Raw genomic sequence first — 15,687 nt, forward strand, 5'->3', positions numbered from 1 at the left:
ACTTGTTAACAAGTATCCATTTGCAATCCATTAATTAATTAAACAAGTATGAACATTTATTTTATTCTCTTTGATAAATGGGTTGATTCAGGACCCATTTAACACACCCATTGTGCAAGTCAAACCAGACCAAAGAACTCGTAAACAAAAACATAACTGACTTCATCCAAACTCCATTCGAGATCGAAAACCCCCAATATGAAATGCAATGCAACATCCAAGCACAATGTCACGGCCCACACCACTAAACTCAAATTCAATATACGTTTATAGAAGATGGGCATGGGCCTGCAATTCCAATAATATTAACAATAATTATTATAAGTAGAGGTTGTGTGATTATTTGTTTATTTGAGTTGCATCGTCTAGTTACTGAATCAGTTTTACTGATTTTTTCTCTATGTATGCATCAATTCCTGAACAAGTTAACTATCAAAATAAATATGTAAAGACTTAAAACACAATCCGTTTGCGCTAGTCATGGCACCCTTCCAAAAAGAAAAGACCCCCAATATGGCATGGAAGCTTGTGCGCCCCCCAAAGAACAAATACTAATATAAAAAAAAAACAAGTTTAGGCCGTCAATAGCTTCTTTAGGATGTTTCCCCAAATACAGAATACACTGGAAGGTGAAAAATCTGGGAAGCTGTTTTTCCTCTCCTCTTTCCTTGTAAATATCCTCAAATTAGGTGAAAAACTTGATCTGGAAAATATTTCTCTTTTTTTTTTTACATAATTTAAGGAAACAAATAGAGCCCGAGGCGGAGAGAGAATGGGTACTGAAAATCAATCTTCATTGAGGAGAGAATCTTTGCCATTGGAGGTATTTTTTAATTCATCAAAAATTTGTCATTGAATCTTAACACATCAAATGACCAAACAAAACAACTACGGCTTAGCTTCAATAAAAGCAAGAATTCATCATATATATATATATATAAAACATTATATTTTTGAGCTACAGACATCATATTATAGAATTCAATGGTGGAGACAATTTAAATTTCTTGGCATTTCTTACATCCATGATACATCCAACATTACAGTGCAATGATAATAGATTAATGGCTGTTATGTATTTCAATCATCATATTTCTTCATCATTAAACACCTGACAAGGAAACAAAATTTATATATAGAACGAAAAGAAAAAAAGTCGGTATCAATAAATTTCGAACATTTTTCATATTTTGTCAAAGCTTTGTAGGACACTTAAAAAAGACAAGGATTCTTTACAAACCCGCAGAAAGGAGAATGATTCTTTAAAAAGAATGTCTTCACAAAAAAAAAAAAAAAAAAGACAAAACTTCACAAAGAGTTCTTCAAAATTGAATTCCAGCTATTTCACATTTATGAATTCAGGATGCTCCTATATTTTCTAGAGGGAATACTAATGGCAACCTCGAGACAACATTTTCACATTGCAGAAACATGCTGCAAAAGGGGAAAAGATAAGCCCAAAATTCCACATGGAAATAGAAAGGATCAGTTGCTTAGAAGTTTACCTTTCATATCGTAATTATTTTACTGTGACTTTTGGCATAAAGAACCAAAACTTTTAGGCGGCCATATCTGTGGCAAGAGAGCAAATCCATAAGAAGCTTTAAAATGATACTATGGAGCAAAAGAAATAATATGAAAATTAAACATCAATGAATCTTTTGAATTTTCATATAAGAAATAATTTGAGATGAAATTTTAAAAATTGTCACTGCCAACATCAAAAATCAGGTCTTGTCGCTGCAATTTGTGAGTTTTCTAAGTGAATTTGACTCATTTCTATGTGATGCTCAAGATTAAAGGCGACTTGAAGATAGCTCTTGAAAATTGAGAATCAACTTGTGGTTTTACATGAATAGATTGAGAATCGTGGTCAAATTGTGTTAAGGTACTTTATGAGATATATTGTTGCAGCAGTTATATGTATAAATCCAGCATAATGGTGGCAAATTATTAGGAAAAGGAATGCCATTTATCAAATCTTGGGCACAATCCCAAGCTTTTTCACATCTATCTCACGTGTGGAGGAAATGTTTGCAAAGTCATCATTGATGGACAATGTCCTATGAAGGTTTCCACAAATGTTGTCACTCAAATGCAACTTCTTCACCTAGAACCTCGCCCAAAGCCTTATGAGATGTCTTGGATTGATAACATTGTCTTACATGGTTGTGAAAGATGTTCAGTCATCCAGACAGGTGACTATTTCAATAATGTTTGGTGTGATATCATACCCATGAATATTGAGTAGGTACTCCTTGGTTGGATGATTTAAAATACGACTCAATGACATGAGAACACATTCCTTCCACTATATAATGGGAAGAAAATCATTTTGAAGCTTGCTCTACCAATCAACCAAGACAAAGAATCAGCCACATTTACTCCACTTGAAAACACTATGAGCAAGGAAATGCATGTGTTTGAAGACACCCAAATTCTTTCAAACATTACTATTATTGAGTTTGTCATTCCTGATGTATTTATTGATGTCAACTCTCAATTCAAGTCTATGATGCCGTCAAAGGATCGGGCTTTCTTGTATCAGTATCACTCAAGCACTGACTTTTGAAGAGTCCAAGTTTGCTTCTTACTTCTGATCCTCCAGCATTTCAAAATTCAAGGCTGAAATTTTTCAAACTGCGGAAAATTTGATGTAGGACAAGAAGAAAGACCTCGGGAAGATCCTTATTGAAGAATAATTAAGAAGAATTGGGTCAAAGGATTGTTGTTGGGTTTAGTTAGTAGCAATTGCGTGTTTAGCATTAACTAGTATAGTATTATGTGTATTTGGGGGCTGCTTGTCATGTTGTGTATTCTAAGGATATGTTTGTCATGTAATGTAGCTTTAGGGGTATACATGTAATTTCATGTGAAGAGGCTTTCTTATAAATAGTGTGTGAATGCCATATTTTAGGCAGTTGTTGAATTTGAATGAATTGAACGTGAGTTTTCCCCTTGTATCTCCTCTCTTCCATCTTCTTCCCTTCTCTCCTACATTCACCCATGGCTGTAGATCCTTGATGCTGCCCCTGCATCACGTTGACTCTCAAGCAAACAAAGAAAATGTAATTTGGTGTCCTAAATCTCTTCACCCAAAGGTTCGGGGTTTTCATGAAGTGGAAATTTCACAACTCTTTTGACAACCACCGATGTTTATCATCACGTAATGGATAAGGATTGTCTCTTATTTTTCTCGATCACCCTCTAGGAACTCCTATCTTCAAAGAAGAACAATTTTCTATTCATGGTTCAAAGTCACTGTTGTTTGATGACTTCTAATTGACTGCCAGATGCTTAATTTGAGAGGGGTTGAGCTGAAAAAATAGGTTGCGTAAAAGACAAGGTGATACCCCAAAGGGATTCAGGTTGAGGTTAGCAAGGAAAAAGCGAGAATGTAGGTTTAGGAGGAGAACAAGGTGAAGTATCGGAGAGTTTTCATCGTTTTCTTTCGTCAAAGAAATCATCATAAGGCTAGAAGTTCAAGGGTCACACACCTGGCTTTTATTAACCCAGAGAAAGCCTGTGACAAGGTACGAGGGAAGTCCTATAATCAGTTCTTAAAAAAATGGAGCATGTAATGTGCATATATAGATCATCTTTTGGTCTCGACACCCACACTCAGCCTAGGCTGCATCCACTCCCATCTCATACCCCACCCCATCCCTCCCAGGATTGAGACCTACAACAAGGAATTCCCAAGCTTAACCACTAGGATGTCCCTCAAGGTATAATGATGACTAGCATTAGGGCCATAGGTCAAGGAAATTTTCAATCACAATGTGTACATTAATGTTATGTTTGGTTTAGGGGATCAACCAATGATTCCCAAGAATCCTTGTTGTTTACCCAGGTATTCCCATGTTTAATTCACATACTATGATCAGGAATCCCATTCCCAAGAATGACACATAATCCCAAAAAACTCTTCACACAACAGCATCCCCATTCTCATCTACATAGGTGGGTATCCAAATTCTCAACCTAGAGGAAGCATAAAAAATAAAAATAAAAACTTGAAATGACGAGCAAGACCCCTGTTATATCTTTTAAAAATTCAAAAATACCCTCACAAGTTTATAGCATATTCAATTCCCAATCTCAAACTACCCTTCCCTCTCTCTTTCCTCTCGGTGACCATGTTTCTCTCATCACCTTCCTCTATTCTTATTATTGTTTTTGACATTGTATTTTAGTTAATTGAGTAATTTTAAAAATTTCCTCTATGTGCAAGTATTTCCTTTTGAGAAGCATGACTCATTCATTTTGAGGATTTTTTGGGAAGGCATGGTTAATTTATCATTTTTTTCTCAAGAGTAAACCAAAGATGAGGATGCACACTCCCATAAATGTATCAATAATATGCTTCTAAAACAGATTTGGGACTCCTACATTGCAAGTATCATTTCCGACAAATCACAATGTCACAGGACAGATTTGATCCATGAACCAATGCCACATAGGAGTTTCCATTAAGTCTTTATCATTTTCCTTTGGTTATATAAATGAACTTGCTAGGAATATCCAAAATGAGATTCCATGTCACATGATGTTTGCAACAAATTGCCATGATTGATGAAACTAAAAATGGAGTAAGCCCAAGGTAGAACTACAATGAAAAGCATTAGAATCCAGATTTTTAAGATAAGTTAGAAATAAGACAAAAACGTACGAAATGTAGTTTCACTCATTTTCAGAGAAACATTAGAGAAAATACTGAACTCTTTAATCAAGATATACTTCCCTTGGATCTATCATGCAAAGAAAAAGTGAAGAAGATGTAATACATAGATTTAAAGAAAGTCAAGTAAAATGAAGAAGTGATTCAAGTGAGTTCTGTTGTCATAAAATATTGTTAATATTAAAAGGAAAATTTTAATAGGATTGACATAAAACCGGTTATGTTATATGGATCAAAATTTTTTTTATGGCAAAAGAAATTCGTTAATAGGAAGAGAATTTACAAGCAGGAGAAAAGGCATCTCCAAAAAAAATCTGCAACAAACAAGAGAAAAACTAAAATGCCATAAAACTGAAACTAATCCAACCAATTCTACCAATCCCTATTTAAATCCTGAAAGCTAGCTTCTCTAAAAATTCCAAACCTAATGCACCATAAAGAAGTAAAGATTTAAATCTTTTCCCAGACCAAATACAAATTCAACTTCTTCCCGAAAAAAATCCCTGCACTACGTTCCAACCAAAGACCCCATCTTCCATAGAGCCGCCTTATCCTTCCTTCTTCCAAAGCCCGCAAAAGAAGTGATTAACAAATCTTCCACTCTCTTCCTTAACACCGAACAATTTATTCCAAATCCTCCATGCAAAATCACAAAGCAAATAGAGGGGAGAGGCTGTTTCGTAATTCCTATAACAGAGCACACAAACATCTGGAGAGAGAACCTTCAAAGGTCTCCTAATCTGCAACAAATTATTGGTATTAATTTAAACACTTTAAATTTTCAGGGAGCTTTAACCTGCCAAATAATTGAGTAAAGAGGATAGGGATAATTTGAATAGGTCAAACTCAATGAATGATTTGCAAGAAAACACCCCCCGAGTGATCCAAACCAATGTTCTAAAATGCGAACCTGAGGCGTGCCTCAAAGTGCGCCTTGATGCATTTTGGGCATAAAACGCCCTAAGGCGTAACTTAAAATGCGAGACTCTTAAAATGCTTTCACCTCTAGGGCTGAGGCGTACGCCTCAGGCCAAAAGGCACGATTTTTACGCCTCAGATGGGAATATGTATGCCTTTTGGGAGCAGACATAATAATGTTTAAAATATAAAATATATATATATATATATATATATATATCTGTTAGGGCTTGACGAGTGTCATCACCCCCCCCCTGGGGCGTCTTGACGACTGAAGCTCTTGCACAAAGGTCTTCTCTCTTCCAGCCTTTCATCTGTCTTTAACGACTCCCTCTAGCCTCTCGTCTCTCTCCAATGACTCCCTCCAGCCTTTCCTCTCTCTGACGACCCCTTCCAACCTCTGGTCTCTCTCTAGTGACCCCCTACAGGGTCTCAGCTTGTGCAGAGGTCTTCTCTCTTCCAGCCTTGCGTCTATCTTTGACGACTCCCTCCAACCTTCTGCCTCTCTCCAACAAAGCTTCCATTTACGAACGATCCTCTCTCACAACCTTCGACAATGTCTCATATGATCAATTGACTCCAAATCTTCCTACTCTAGTAACTTTATCTTCTTGGGTGATCTTTCTCCATGTCAAGGACCCGACAAACCAGAGAGATGTGGGACTGGGATCTGCTGTGGAGTTTATAAAGTATTGACTTTAGCCCCCACTTTTAAGTTATTAAGGGTTTAAAAATATATAATAATATTTTTTAAATAAAATTTATATAAATTTAATATTTATAATTTATTTATATATTTTTTTAATAAAAAATTAAACTCCCAAAAGGCTTACGCCTCAAGGCCTTGAGGCTTACACCTCACCTTATCAAAGAAAAAATGCCTCGCCTTATGCCTTTGCCTTTTAAAACACTAATCCAAACACCAAGAATGAACATCCCTACCCAAGAAAAATTTGCAATTGTTCATTGCGGACAATAATGAAGACAACTCCACCATCTCCCTATCATTAGCTCCTAAATTGAAGATTCCAAGAGACTGGAAAGCCCCTCCATTATCCACAAAGAAAGAAATAACTCTGTTTGGCTCAGAGCACAATCTAAAATGACATGGAAAAGAAATGGAGAAAGAATCGTTCCCAAGCCATGAGTCTTTCCAAAAACAAATCAGGGACCCCCTCTCCACTACAAATTTAGTGCGAGGGATAAAAATACAGTAAATTTCGGAAATAGACCCCCACGTACTCCCCAAAGAACTTCTCAAGCTAGCATTGGTATCCCACCCATTCTCATCCAACCCAAACTTAATACGAATAACTTTATGACAGGGGAAGCAGTACAGCCATTTAGCTAAAAGAGCGGTGATTTTAGACACCAAGTTACAAAGACCCAACCCCCATCCTTTTTGGAATTACTATCCTCCACCAATTTACTAAATGGTCCCTAAGAGCTACGACCCCCAAACCAGGCCACAAAAAATCCCTCACAAATCTCTCAAGCTTGCTCACGACTCCCGAATTCTAAAAACAGGAAAAAAAAAATACAAAGGGATACAAAAGAGACAAGCCTGAATAAGCAAAATTCTACCACCAAAGAAGAAAAGGGCACCCTTCCAACCATCTAATCTCTTCAAAATCCTCCTCCAAAAATCTGCCCTCTAGAATCCCCACCTAGTAGAACCTCTAAATAAGTTAGGGGCCATTCCAATAAAACCCACCCCACGTATGTTGCCCAAACTCTAGTCCTCCAGCTCACTCTATCATAAGCTTTCTTGAAAACTTCATTAAAAATAAACCCTCTCTTCTTATTCCTACAAATGTCCTCCCCAACTCATTAGCCACTAGGATAGCATCCACTGTCCCCTCCCAAACACCCCCCCCCTCCCCCCCCTCCCCCCCCCCCCAAAAAAAAAAAAAAAACAAAAGCACTCTAGGCTATAGAAATAGAATCATTGAGCCGCGCACTCAACCTGTTAGCTAAGATTTTAGTGATAATCTTATACACAAAAAAGCCAAAAGACTAATAGGTCTAAAGTCCTCTACCTTAGAAGATCTAGCTTTCTTAGGCATCAAAGTGATAAAGTCAGAGTTGATACTCTTGATCAGAATCCCATTCAAATAAAACTCAGAAAACTTTCATCAAAGCAGCCTTAACTATCTCTAAACAGTATTGAAAGAATGTCATGTTAAACCCATTCAGAACCGAAGCCTTATCTCTATACATCCCAAAAACCACCCCCTCACTTCCTCATCATCAAAATGTATCTCTAGCCAAAGCAATTGACCAGCAGAGATAGGATCCCAATCTAAACCCTCAATCATAGGTCTATTAAGACTATCCTCCAAATACAAATTGCGAAAAAAGTAGGTAATAATATAAAATCTAAAACGTTGATCATTAGTACTCCTGTCCCCCAAATCCAACTCCCTAGTCAAATTCTTCCTCTTATTTCCATTGGCTAATCTATGGAAAAAAGGAGGAATTACAATCATCGTCTTTCATGCACTTAAATTTTGTCTTTTGTGTCAAACTCCTCATTTCCTAAAAGATCACCACTTCCAACTCGGTCTTAATAGATTCTTCTAGCCTCCTCATTGTCTAACAACATTACCTACTCCTCCTTTCTATCTAGACCCGCCAAATCGCTCAAAAGATTATATTTTTTAAGCCTAACATCATTGAACTCCCCCTTATTCCAAACTTTTAGTTTTTTCTTCAACGTTTTTAACTTCCTCATGAATTTGAACCCATCCCAACCCCTCTCCACATCCTCTACCCAAAAATCCCTAACCGAAGGCTTAAAAATCGCATGATTAAGCCACATGTTCTCAAGCCTTAAAGGTGTAGGACCCCACGACACCTTAATAGACTCCAGCAAAGTAGGGAAGTGATTGGAAGTTGTCCGATGAAAAGTTGTACGAGATAGATTAGAAAAGTTGTCCTATCACTCACTGTAGGACAAAAATCTATCCAATCCACTAGCAACGGCGTTAGCCCCCCAAGAAACCAAGTGAACGAAGCATTCCCCAAAGGAAGATCTCTCAACCCCAATTTAAAGAATCAAACTTGAGCATACTTGCAGTAGTTCTTCTCCCCCCCCCCCCCCCCCCCCCCCGCCTCTCTAGGAAATCTAAACGCATTGAAATTTTCTTCAATGATCCGCTTAGGGGAGCAAAAGCCAAAAATAGAGTTGAGCTCTTCCCAAAAGGAGTTCCTCAAGGTAGGCCTAGAAGGACCGCAAATTAAAGAGACCCACCATTGACCCCTCCCTCTAAATTTGAACAAAATCGACAGAGGGAAAAAAGCCTCGTCAAAGTAGCCACTTTCAAAATAGAATGTGAATCCCATAAGACAAGAAATGGCCCTAGAAGCACCTCTTGACAGCAAAAAGTTTCCAATCCCTACAACGCCCACCCCAAATAGTCTTCATTAATCCCCTATCTATCAATTCCAACTTTGTTTCCTTGATAAGTACAACATCAAGGGAGTTTTTATCCAATAACACCTTAATCAATATCCTCTTCCTCAACTCCCTAATTCTCTCACATTCAAACTGACTATTTCCATAACCTAACGCATTTACCAACCTTCTCAACTCCTTTCCCACACCCATAATTGATTGACGATACCAAGTTTTTTAACTCCTTCTAGACTTTCTTCTTTCTTCTCTCATAAGTACTAGGACACAAACCTAGCCTAACCACTTTACCAATCAAGTCAACGACTCCAAAGCCATATCTTCGAGGAGTTGTTGCAATGCAAGTCAAGGCAATCTTTCTCACCTCCCTTGGAGCTAAGTTCAAGACCCTCCCCTTTAAAAAATCATCCTCATGGCAAAAAGTTACTTAAGAAGGCAAACATAGGTTTAATAGGGATGGCCAAAATGCCTTTACAACTCTTAGATGAACAAAGGTCCTCGGAAAGAAGATCCGTTTTCCCAATAAGATTCCCCTTAACATCACAACAAGGAACGACCAACTCAGAAACAAGTTAGGGACTAAGCCCATGGCCAGGGTCAAGAGGTAAGTTTACCACAGCAGGCACTCAACCGGTCACAGTTGTACTTAGAAAAATTTATACTTGCTTGTGCAAGATTTGAATTCAAGTGAAGACTAACACTCTCCATTTGTTGCGAACTTGATTCTGGATTCTCCTCCCTGTTAGCCTCATCCTCTCTTAGCTCTTCATCGAGATTTTTAAACAACTAAAACAAACCTTCAACCTTGAACTCAGCTCTCATCTAATCAACTAGAAGCTCCTTCTCAGACTCACACGTGCTGCCCATCTACTCATTTGAATCAAACATTGAACCCTCTTCCATATCCCCTTCAAAATTCGTGTTCGCCGACTCAACATGATTTGCTACTACTATTCAACTTGCTTGCCAAAGTCTACATCCTCTTTCTAAACACACTCTGTCATAGGTTCCCTTGACAGCAAACAATTCTCTAAACAAAGCCCAACCACCTCTTCTCAATTATCTAGCAAATCTTTCACCCTATGTAAATCAAGCCTAGTATGTTGCAGTTCTAAATTTTGGCACCCAGCATTTGAGCCCTTTTCTTTAATGACCCAGATGGATTTCATCTTTCTCTTCTCGATACAAACCCTATGACAGTGCAAGATAACCATTTTTGAATCCATCCTCAACCTAGGGCCTGCTCTAACTACATCGGCATAGGATGAATATGGCGAAAGTCTCTAGAACACACTTCTCAGACTGGTTGCCTCTGAAATGATGTTCAATGAACCACAGTCCAAACACTCCAGCTAACACTCTTCGCAAGAAGTTTAGCAATGGTTGGCAAAATTTCCAACAGGGCTTCAAGAAGGGTCCTCCACCCCTTTTTATGATCATCCTCTGGAATATGGACAATGAATAGAAACTTCTTGTTACTTTTCACTAGGCATATGTATCTACCCCTACCATTTTCATGGAGATTCAAACACACACTAATCTGAGCCTTGCCGAATCTTATTCCTTGGCTCTCTACATTAGCCTCGCAAATACTCCGAACATCTTTAGGATCCAGACTAGTTCATCCTTCGCCATCACAATGAATGAGACAAATTTCCCAGCATATTCCATAAAACGGAAAGTCACTAAGTCAAACCGAACCACAAAGAACACTTTCCTCTCATTTCTTAGGGAACGGAACTCTCCCATCCCTGATTTGAGCACCTGCAAGGATATTAGGCAATCCAAGAAAGTCGAGAGGGATGGATGAGAGAGGACCAAAGTGAATAGTAGAATGAAGGAAAGAAATTATGCGAAAGGGTTTAACTTGCGTCCTATCACAGGACCAAGATTATCTAGAAGTCATTGCAAAGGGTTGAGAAGGAGTGCACGATTGTCGATGAAAGAAAACAACATCACAAGGAGTTTGGGAGGGAGTTTCAATCGAGACAAGTAGTTAAGGTTTGTTGTCCAACGTCATAGAGAGGGATACAATCATCACAGAGGCCTCTACCAACGTTGGTATTTGGTTCGAACTTAGCAAGGCTGTTGAAGGAAGCTGGTTGACAAAAATATTTGGAGTCAAAGCTAGGGTTTGTGAATAGGAAGGACAATCGACGATGAGGGAGGCTTAGATAGGGGCTAAGAGGAGACACAAGGGAGAAAGCCGCCATGCTCAAGTGCTCAAAGGGTAGAGACAATCGTGTTGAGAGGGACACCTTGTCTCTTCGTCATGCTCTCTCCAATGATTATAGTTTTCCAATATGAATCAAAATATGGGGCAACTAAGAAGCAACATATCTAAAAAGTAAAAGTTGCATAAATGCGAATCATCTAAGGTGGATGAGTGGTATAACTCTAAATGATAAATTAAGGGTGATTAGCACACGATAGTGCCCATAAAACATAAGACAAGGACTGGCAATTAAGATTGTTTGGACACTTGCAACACCAAACAACACACTAGCAAGGAGAAGTGAATTTGTTGTTGTGAACTGCAATAGGAGGGGAAGGGCTACACCAACGATAACTCGGACAGAGATACATAGTCCCCTCAAAGGACTATTGTTTCCTTTTCGAGAAATAAGTTTTGAAATATATTCTCAACCAATCAAGCGTGTAACATTTAGTTACAAAGTACTTTGAGTATAGGGACTCGAGAACTCATGTGATCAAGATAGCTTTTTCAAGATATCCAACAAAAATAATCAATGCTAGGTTCTAACGATGACAAGGTGGCCAAAACCACACAGAAAATTAATCCCAGTCATCATTGCAAAATAAAACTCTCCACATAGTTAACCATAAGGTTTTGCACTCAAAATAGTCTACAAACAAAGAGGCATGAGTGAAATGTGAAACAAGTTTTACTTGAATACTAAAAGAAGATAGTTTTGTGAAAGAATGACTCTCTCTTGCGCCACACAGACACACGAGATAAACACAAAATTAAAATCCAAGCAAACTAAAGAAACTAACAATTCAGCAATTTCATTTGATTGACTACGATAAGAAATTTCGAGGATACTTGCTTTGACTGTCCAAATATTTCCTACAGCTAAACACAACAACCAATTTGAAAAGGGAGAATTTTATGACCCCAAACACCAGCAGAGGTATTAAGCTTTCACTCACCCTCCAAAATACTTTGCCTTGAAGAAGACCATAAGGAATAGCCCCAAAACGTCTCGAATCATTGGAGTCGTAAATGTTATCCCCCTCAATCCATATATGCCCTTTTGGAACCTAGAGAGAGAGAGAGAGAGAGAGAGAAAGGAAGATCAGGAACAACTAAACTCAAATCTTTGAAACCCATTTAGCAAAAAATCAACATTAAAATTGACAGAGAGAACTAAAAAAGACAATCCCCAAAACCAATAAAAGCACACTTAACACTGGGAATGAATGCAGCAACAGCAAACCCATTAAGAAAGAAGCAAGAAAAAGGAAAAAAATAAATAAAGAAAGAAAAGTTCAGCTTGTAGTTCATACGACTACAGTGTCAAGTCTATCACTGTTCTTGGGATCAACGACGAAAGTAACACGATCACCTTCCATACCCATCAGGCGCTTCGCGACAATCTTACGAGGGTTTTCATGGGAGCGAACGAGGACGATGTCTCCGGGAGCCACCTTGCGGAAGCGGGTCGAGATCCGTTCGGCCAAGATCACGTCACCCGTGAGATTCAAGGTAGGGAGCATACTGGGCCCGTAAGCCTGCAACAGACCATCGTTTCTCAGGTCGAAGGGAAGGAGGAAGAGGAGGGGAGTAAACGAAGAGTGGAGTGGGAGGATTTGTGGAGCTTACGAGAGCAGTGGTGCAGAGGTAGGTGTTGGTGACGTGCAAGAAGCAGAGGAATTTTGCTACGGTCAGCGTTTGATCCACTGCTTCCTTCGCTATGCTCTTCCATTGCTTCAGATTTCTCAGTGCCATCTCCCTCTCCAAACATCTGCAAACACTCCATGAATCATGATACGTTCTGAAACATCAATCAGGGCCAATACGACATCGTTTTTGGAATTTCTCTCGTTATTTTCCGCTAGAAGCTTGAGGTGTGGTTTAAGATTTTCATGTTAGATTTACATTACAATAACACATTTAAGAATTACAGGATAGTAGTTGTTGTGATCAAGAATATTGTTTCAAGGAAAAACAAAAGAAAAATTAAGAAATGAATTTTTTTACTATATTTTTCTCGCAAGATTTTGAAATTGACACAACAATTAAATGAATCAACTTGGTGCACAATTTTTTGTTTGACATAACTAAATTAATTAGACTAGTGCATGATCTTTCATCCAACTGTATCAAAATTTATTATCCCTACAAGTAATGCATTACCAAGGACAGCTCGAAAATTGACATATTATTAAGACCAACACTAACAATTGATATATCATCAAGATCGGTAATTCAGTCAAATTAGATCAATTTTCCTCCTATAAGTTAGGAATCACAAGCTCAACCTAGCCGATCTACTCATATAAATAGATAATATTAATGGTAAATATTAATTGATTTAAGATATAATGAGAATTTGTCTTATGATATCTCCATTATCAACTTAGCCTCAATTCTACATTTAGTGGGCCTACCCTTATAGGCTTAACTTAATCGCTAAAATCAACCTTAACTCGACTTAATCTTTAAAATCAACCTTAACTCGACCAAACATCAAGTCAATCTACCATCAAGTTAGCTCGGCCTAACCATAAATTAACCTGGCCTCAAGTTAGCTTAGCCCAAGATTAGTTAGCTTGCTTTTCATTTAACCAAACATGAAATCCCAAATCCATGCACAACATCAGTTCAACATTTAAGCTAAGACCTAAGCATAAAAGGAATTGGTGAAGACCAATTCTCAATTCCTACTCTCAATCTAATGGTAAAATTAGGAGTTGATGAAGACCTATTGCCAACTTCTTACTCCTAAATTGAAGGTAAATGAGCTAATGAACTCCTATACTTAGTTCTTACTGTAAAACTAGTGAAGACCTATTCTCAACTTGCTACACCTGACTTGAATGTTCTTGGTTCTTACCCTAGGTTTACTTCCATATCCAACTTCCAACTTTGACATGGAAGCAAGGAATATTGAAAGGGAATAATTTGGTTATTACAACCAACTACCAAGCGTACAAAAAAAAATCAATTCAAAAGTTTCACATAGCTAATCCCCTTAATTAGTTATAATCATTGACGAACATAATGACAAGATAGTCATAATTATTAGTAATGGATGACCATGATAAACATAACAACCAATTAATCACAATTGAATGCAATTCAATTGGATTCTTATAATTGACATGATACCACATTTATAAAAACCCAATGCATGATTATCTCAAATGAAGCTCAAGCAGTTCCTATAATTGTATGAATCTATACTATAATATAAAACATATTAGTCAACCCTTATAGGCATCCAAATATTGATCTTTGATTTTTTTTTGAATTTTTAATTTTTTATCCTCTCATAATTTTTTGATTGGTTAATCTAAAGTGAATCTTAAAAATCCTATTGATTGCAAATACCACCTTATAGTCTAGCTAAGATACTCTTAGTTAATCAATCGTATGCATTAGCTAATTTTTCCTTTGTCGTCTGATCTTTCTCGTCTTATTTATTCTCCATACATCTTCTCCCCCTTTGTTTGATAACTTTTGCCCTTATTTAATTTTTTCCCTTTTATTATTCATATAATTGATCCCTTCATTATCCAAACTATCAATTCTAATTTTTCAGATTTTTAAACTTTTAAAAATATTATTGGTCATCTATTAATATGTATGGAAAAAATAATCGAAAACTACAGTTATTAGTTTATTAACTAGATTATAACTGTCAATTTATGGGATTTCTTAACTTCTTAAAATTTGTTACTTAATTTTTATTTGTTACACTTTTATGCTTTTAATGATTGACCGATGTATTTTAGGTGTTTAGCCTAATATCTTTCCCTCTTTATATATGTTAGGCCACGAGGACCACTTACACTGCAATTGATAGAACAAAAAAAATTACAAAAAATAAAAGAACACAAGAAATTTACATATTTTGAAAATAGACCTTTTCTACAACAATGCAACAAGAATTTAATTACCATCAAAACGTAGAGAAAATACAACAAGGGAGTATCACTCCTCTTCTCACTATTGCGAAAAACACATTCTTTCCTAACCTTAGAAAAGAAATTTGTGTAGGAGGAAGAACTCATGGAAGAAAGCAATAAGTTATAAGGTATGCATACCTTGGAAAGATATGCTAGAACAAAGTAAGTCTAATAAATAAGTCTTGGAAACAAGCTTGGCATGGCAACCAAGCATTTATGCTTCATTTTTATTTTAATTTATCATTTGTATCCCAAGTACTAGTGATCATGGTGCCAAAAGTAATTGAAATATATCCTAAATTAACAATTGAACTTTGCGATTATTATTGTTTTTTTTTTTAAATATTTCGAGGATGACTCAAACATTTATCTCTTACCCTATTTATGATATGCAAATTTTGAAATATGGTAAGAATTCTTTATATTTATTCTCTTTAAATTTATTTTTGACTCTTGATAATTTAAAATTATATTTATTTTATATTAAAACTTAATACTCTCTCTCTCTCTCTCTCTC

General features: G+C 37.0%; 1 protein-coding gene across 2 annotated transcripts; it reads right to left on the reverse strand.

The window, feature by feature from the left end:
• Window positions 1-895: 895 nt before the first annotated feature.
• Window positions 896-13,092, reverse strand: LOC131144865 (mitochondrial ATP-independent inner membrane protease subunit 1a-like). Of its 2 annotated transcripts, none has more exons than XM_058093780.1 (5): window positions 12,862-13,020; window positions 12,546-12,770; window positions 12,189-12,299; window positions 1,506-1,572; window positions 896-1,111 (listed from the first exon to the last, which is right to left on the reverse strand). In XM_058093780.1, exons 1-4 carry the CDS (start codon window positions 12,985-12,987, stop codon window positions 1,525-1,527), a joined length of 510 nt encoding a protein of 169 aa, XP_057949763.1. In that variant the 5' UTR covers window positions 12,988-13,020; the 3' UTR covers window positions 896-1,111; window positions 1,506-1,524. The 2 variants fall into 2 exon arrangements, with proteins under 2 accessions (XP_057949763.1, XP_057949764.1); XM_058093781.1 differs by lacking the exon at window positions 896-1,111 and adding an exon at window positions 1,163-1,434 and having other exon boundaries at window positions 12,862-13,092.
• Between the last annotated feature and the right edge of the window lie 2,595 nt (window positions 13,093-15,687).

Source organism: Malania oleifera, chromosome 12 (genome assembly GCF_029873635.1).
Source record: "Malania oleifera isolate guangnan ecotype guangnan chromosome 12, ASM2987363v1, whole genome shotgun sequence".
NCBI classification, from domain to species: Eukaryota; Viridiplantae; Streptophyta; class Magnoliopsida; order Santalales; family Ximeniaceae; genus Malania; species Malania oleifera.

Bases quoted from the DNA above. Each gene is read 5' to 3' on its own strand.
- LOC131144865 (XM_058093780.1), bottom strand. From the start codon at position 12,987: ATGGCACTGAGAAATCTGAAGCAATGGAAGAGCATAGCGAAGGAAGCA. The intron at 12,300-12,545 runs GTATGAACTACA...CTCTCTCTCTAG, and splicing joins ATAGACTTGACACTGTAGTC to GTTCCAAAAGGGCATATATG. The intron at 1,573-12,188 runs GTGAGTGAAAGC...CTCTTGCCACAG, and splicing joins AAGGCAAAGTATTTTGGAGG to ATATGGCCGCCTAAAAGTTT.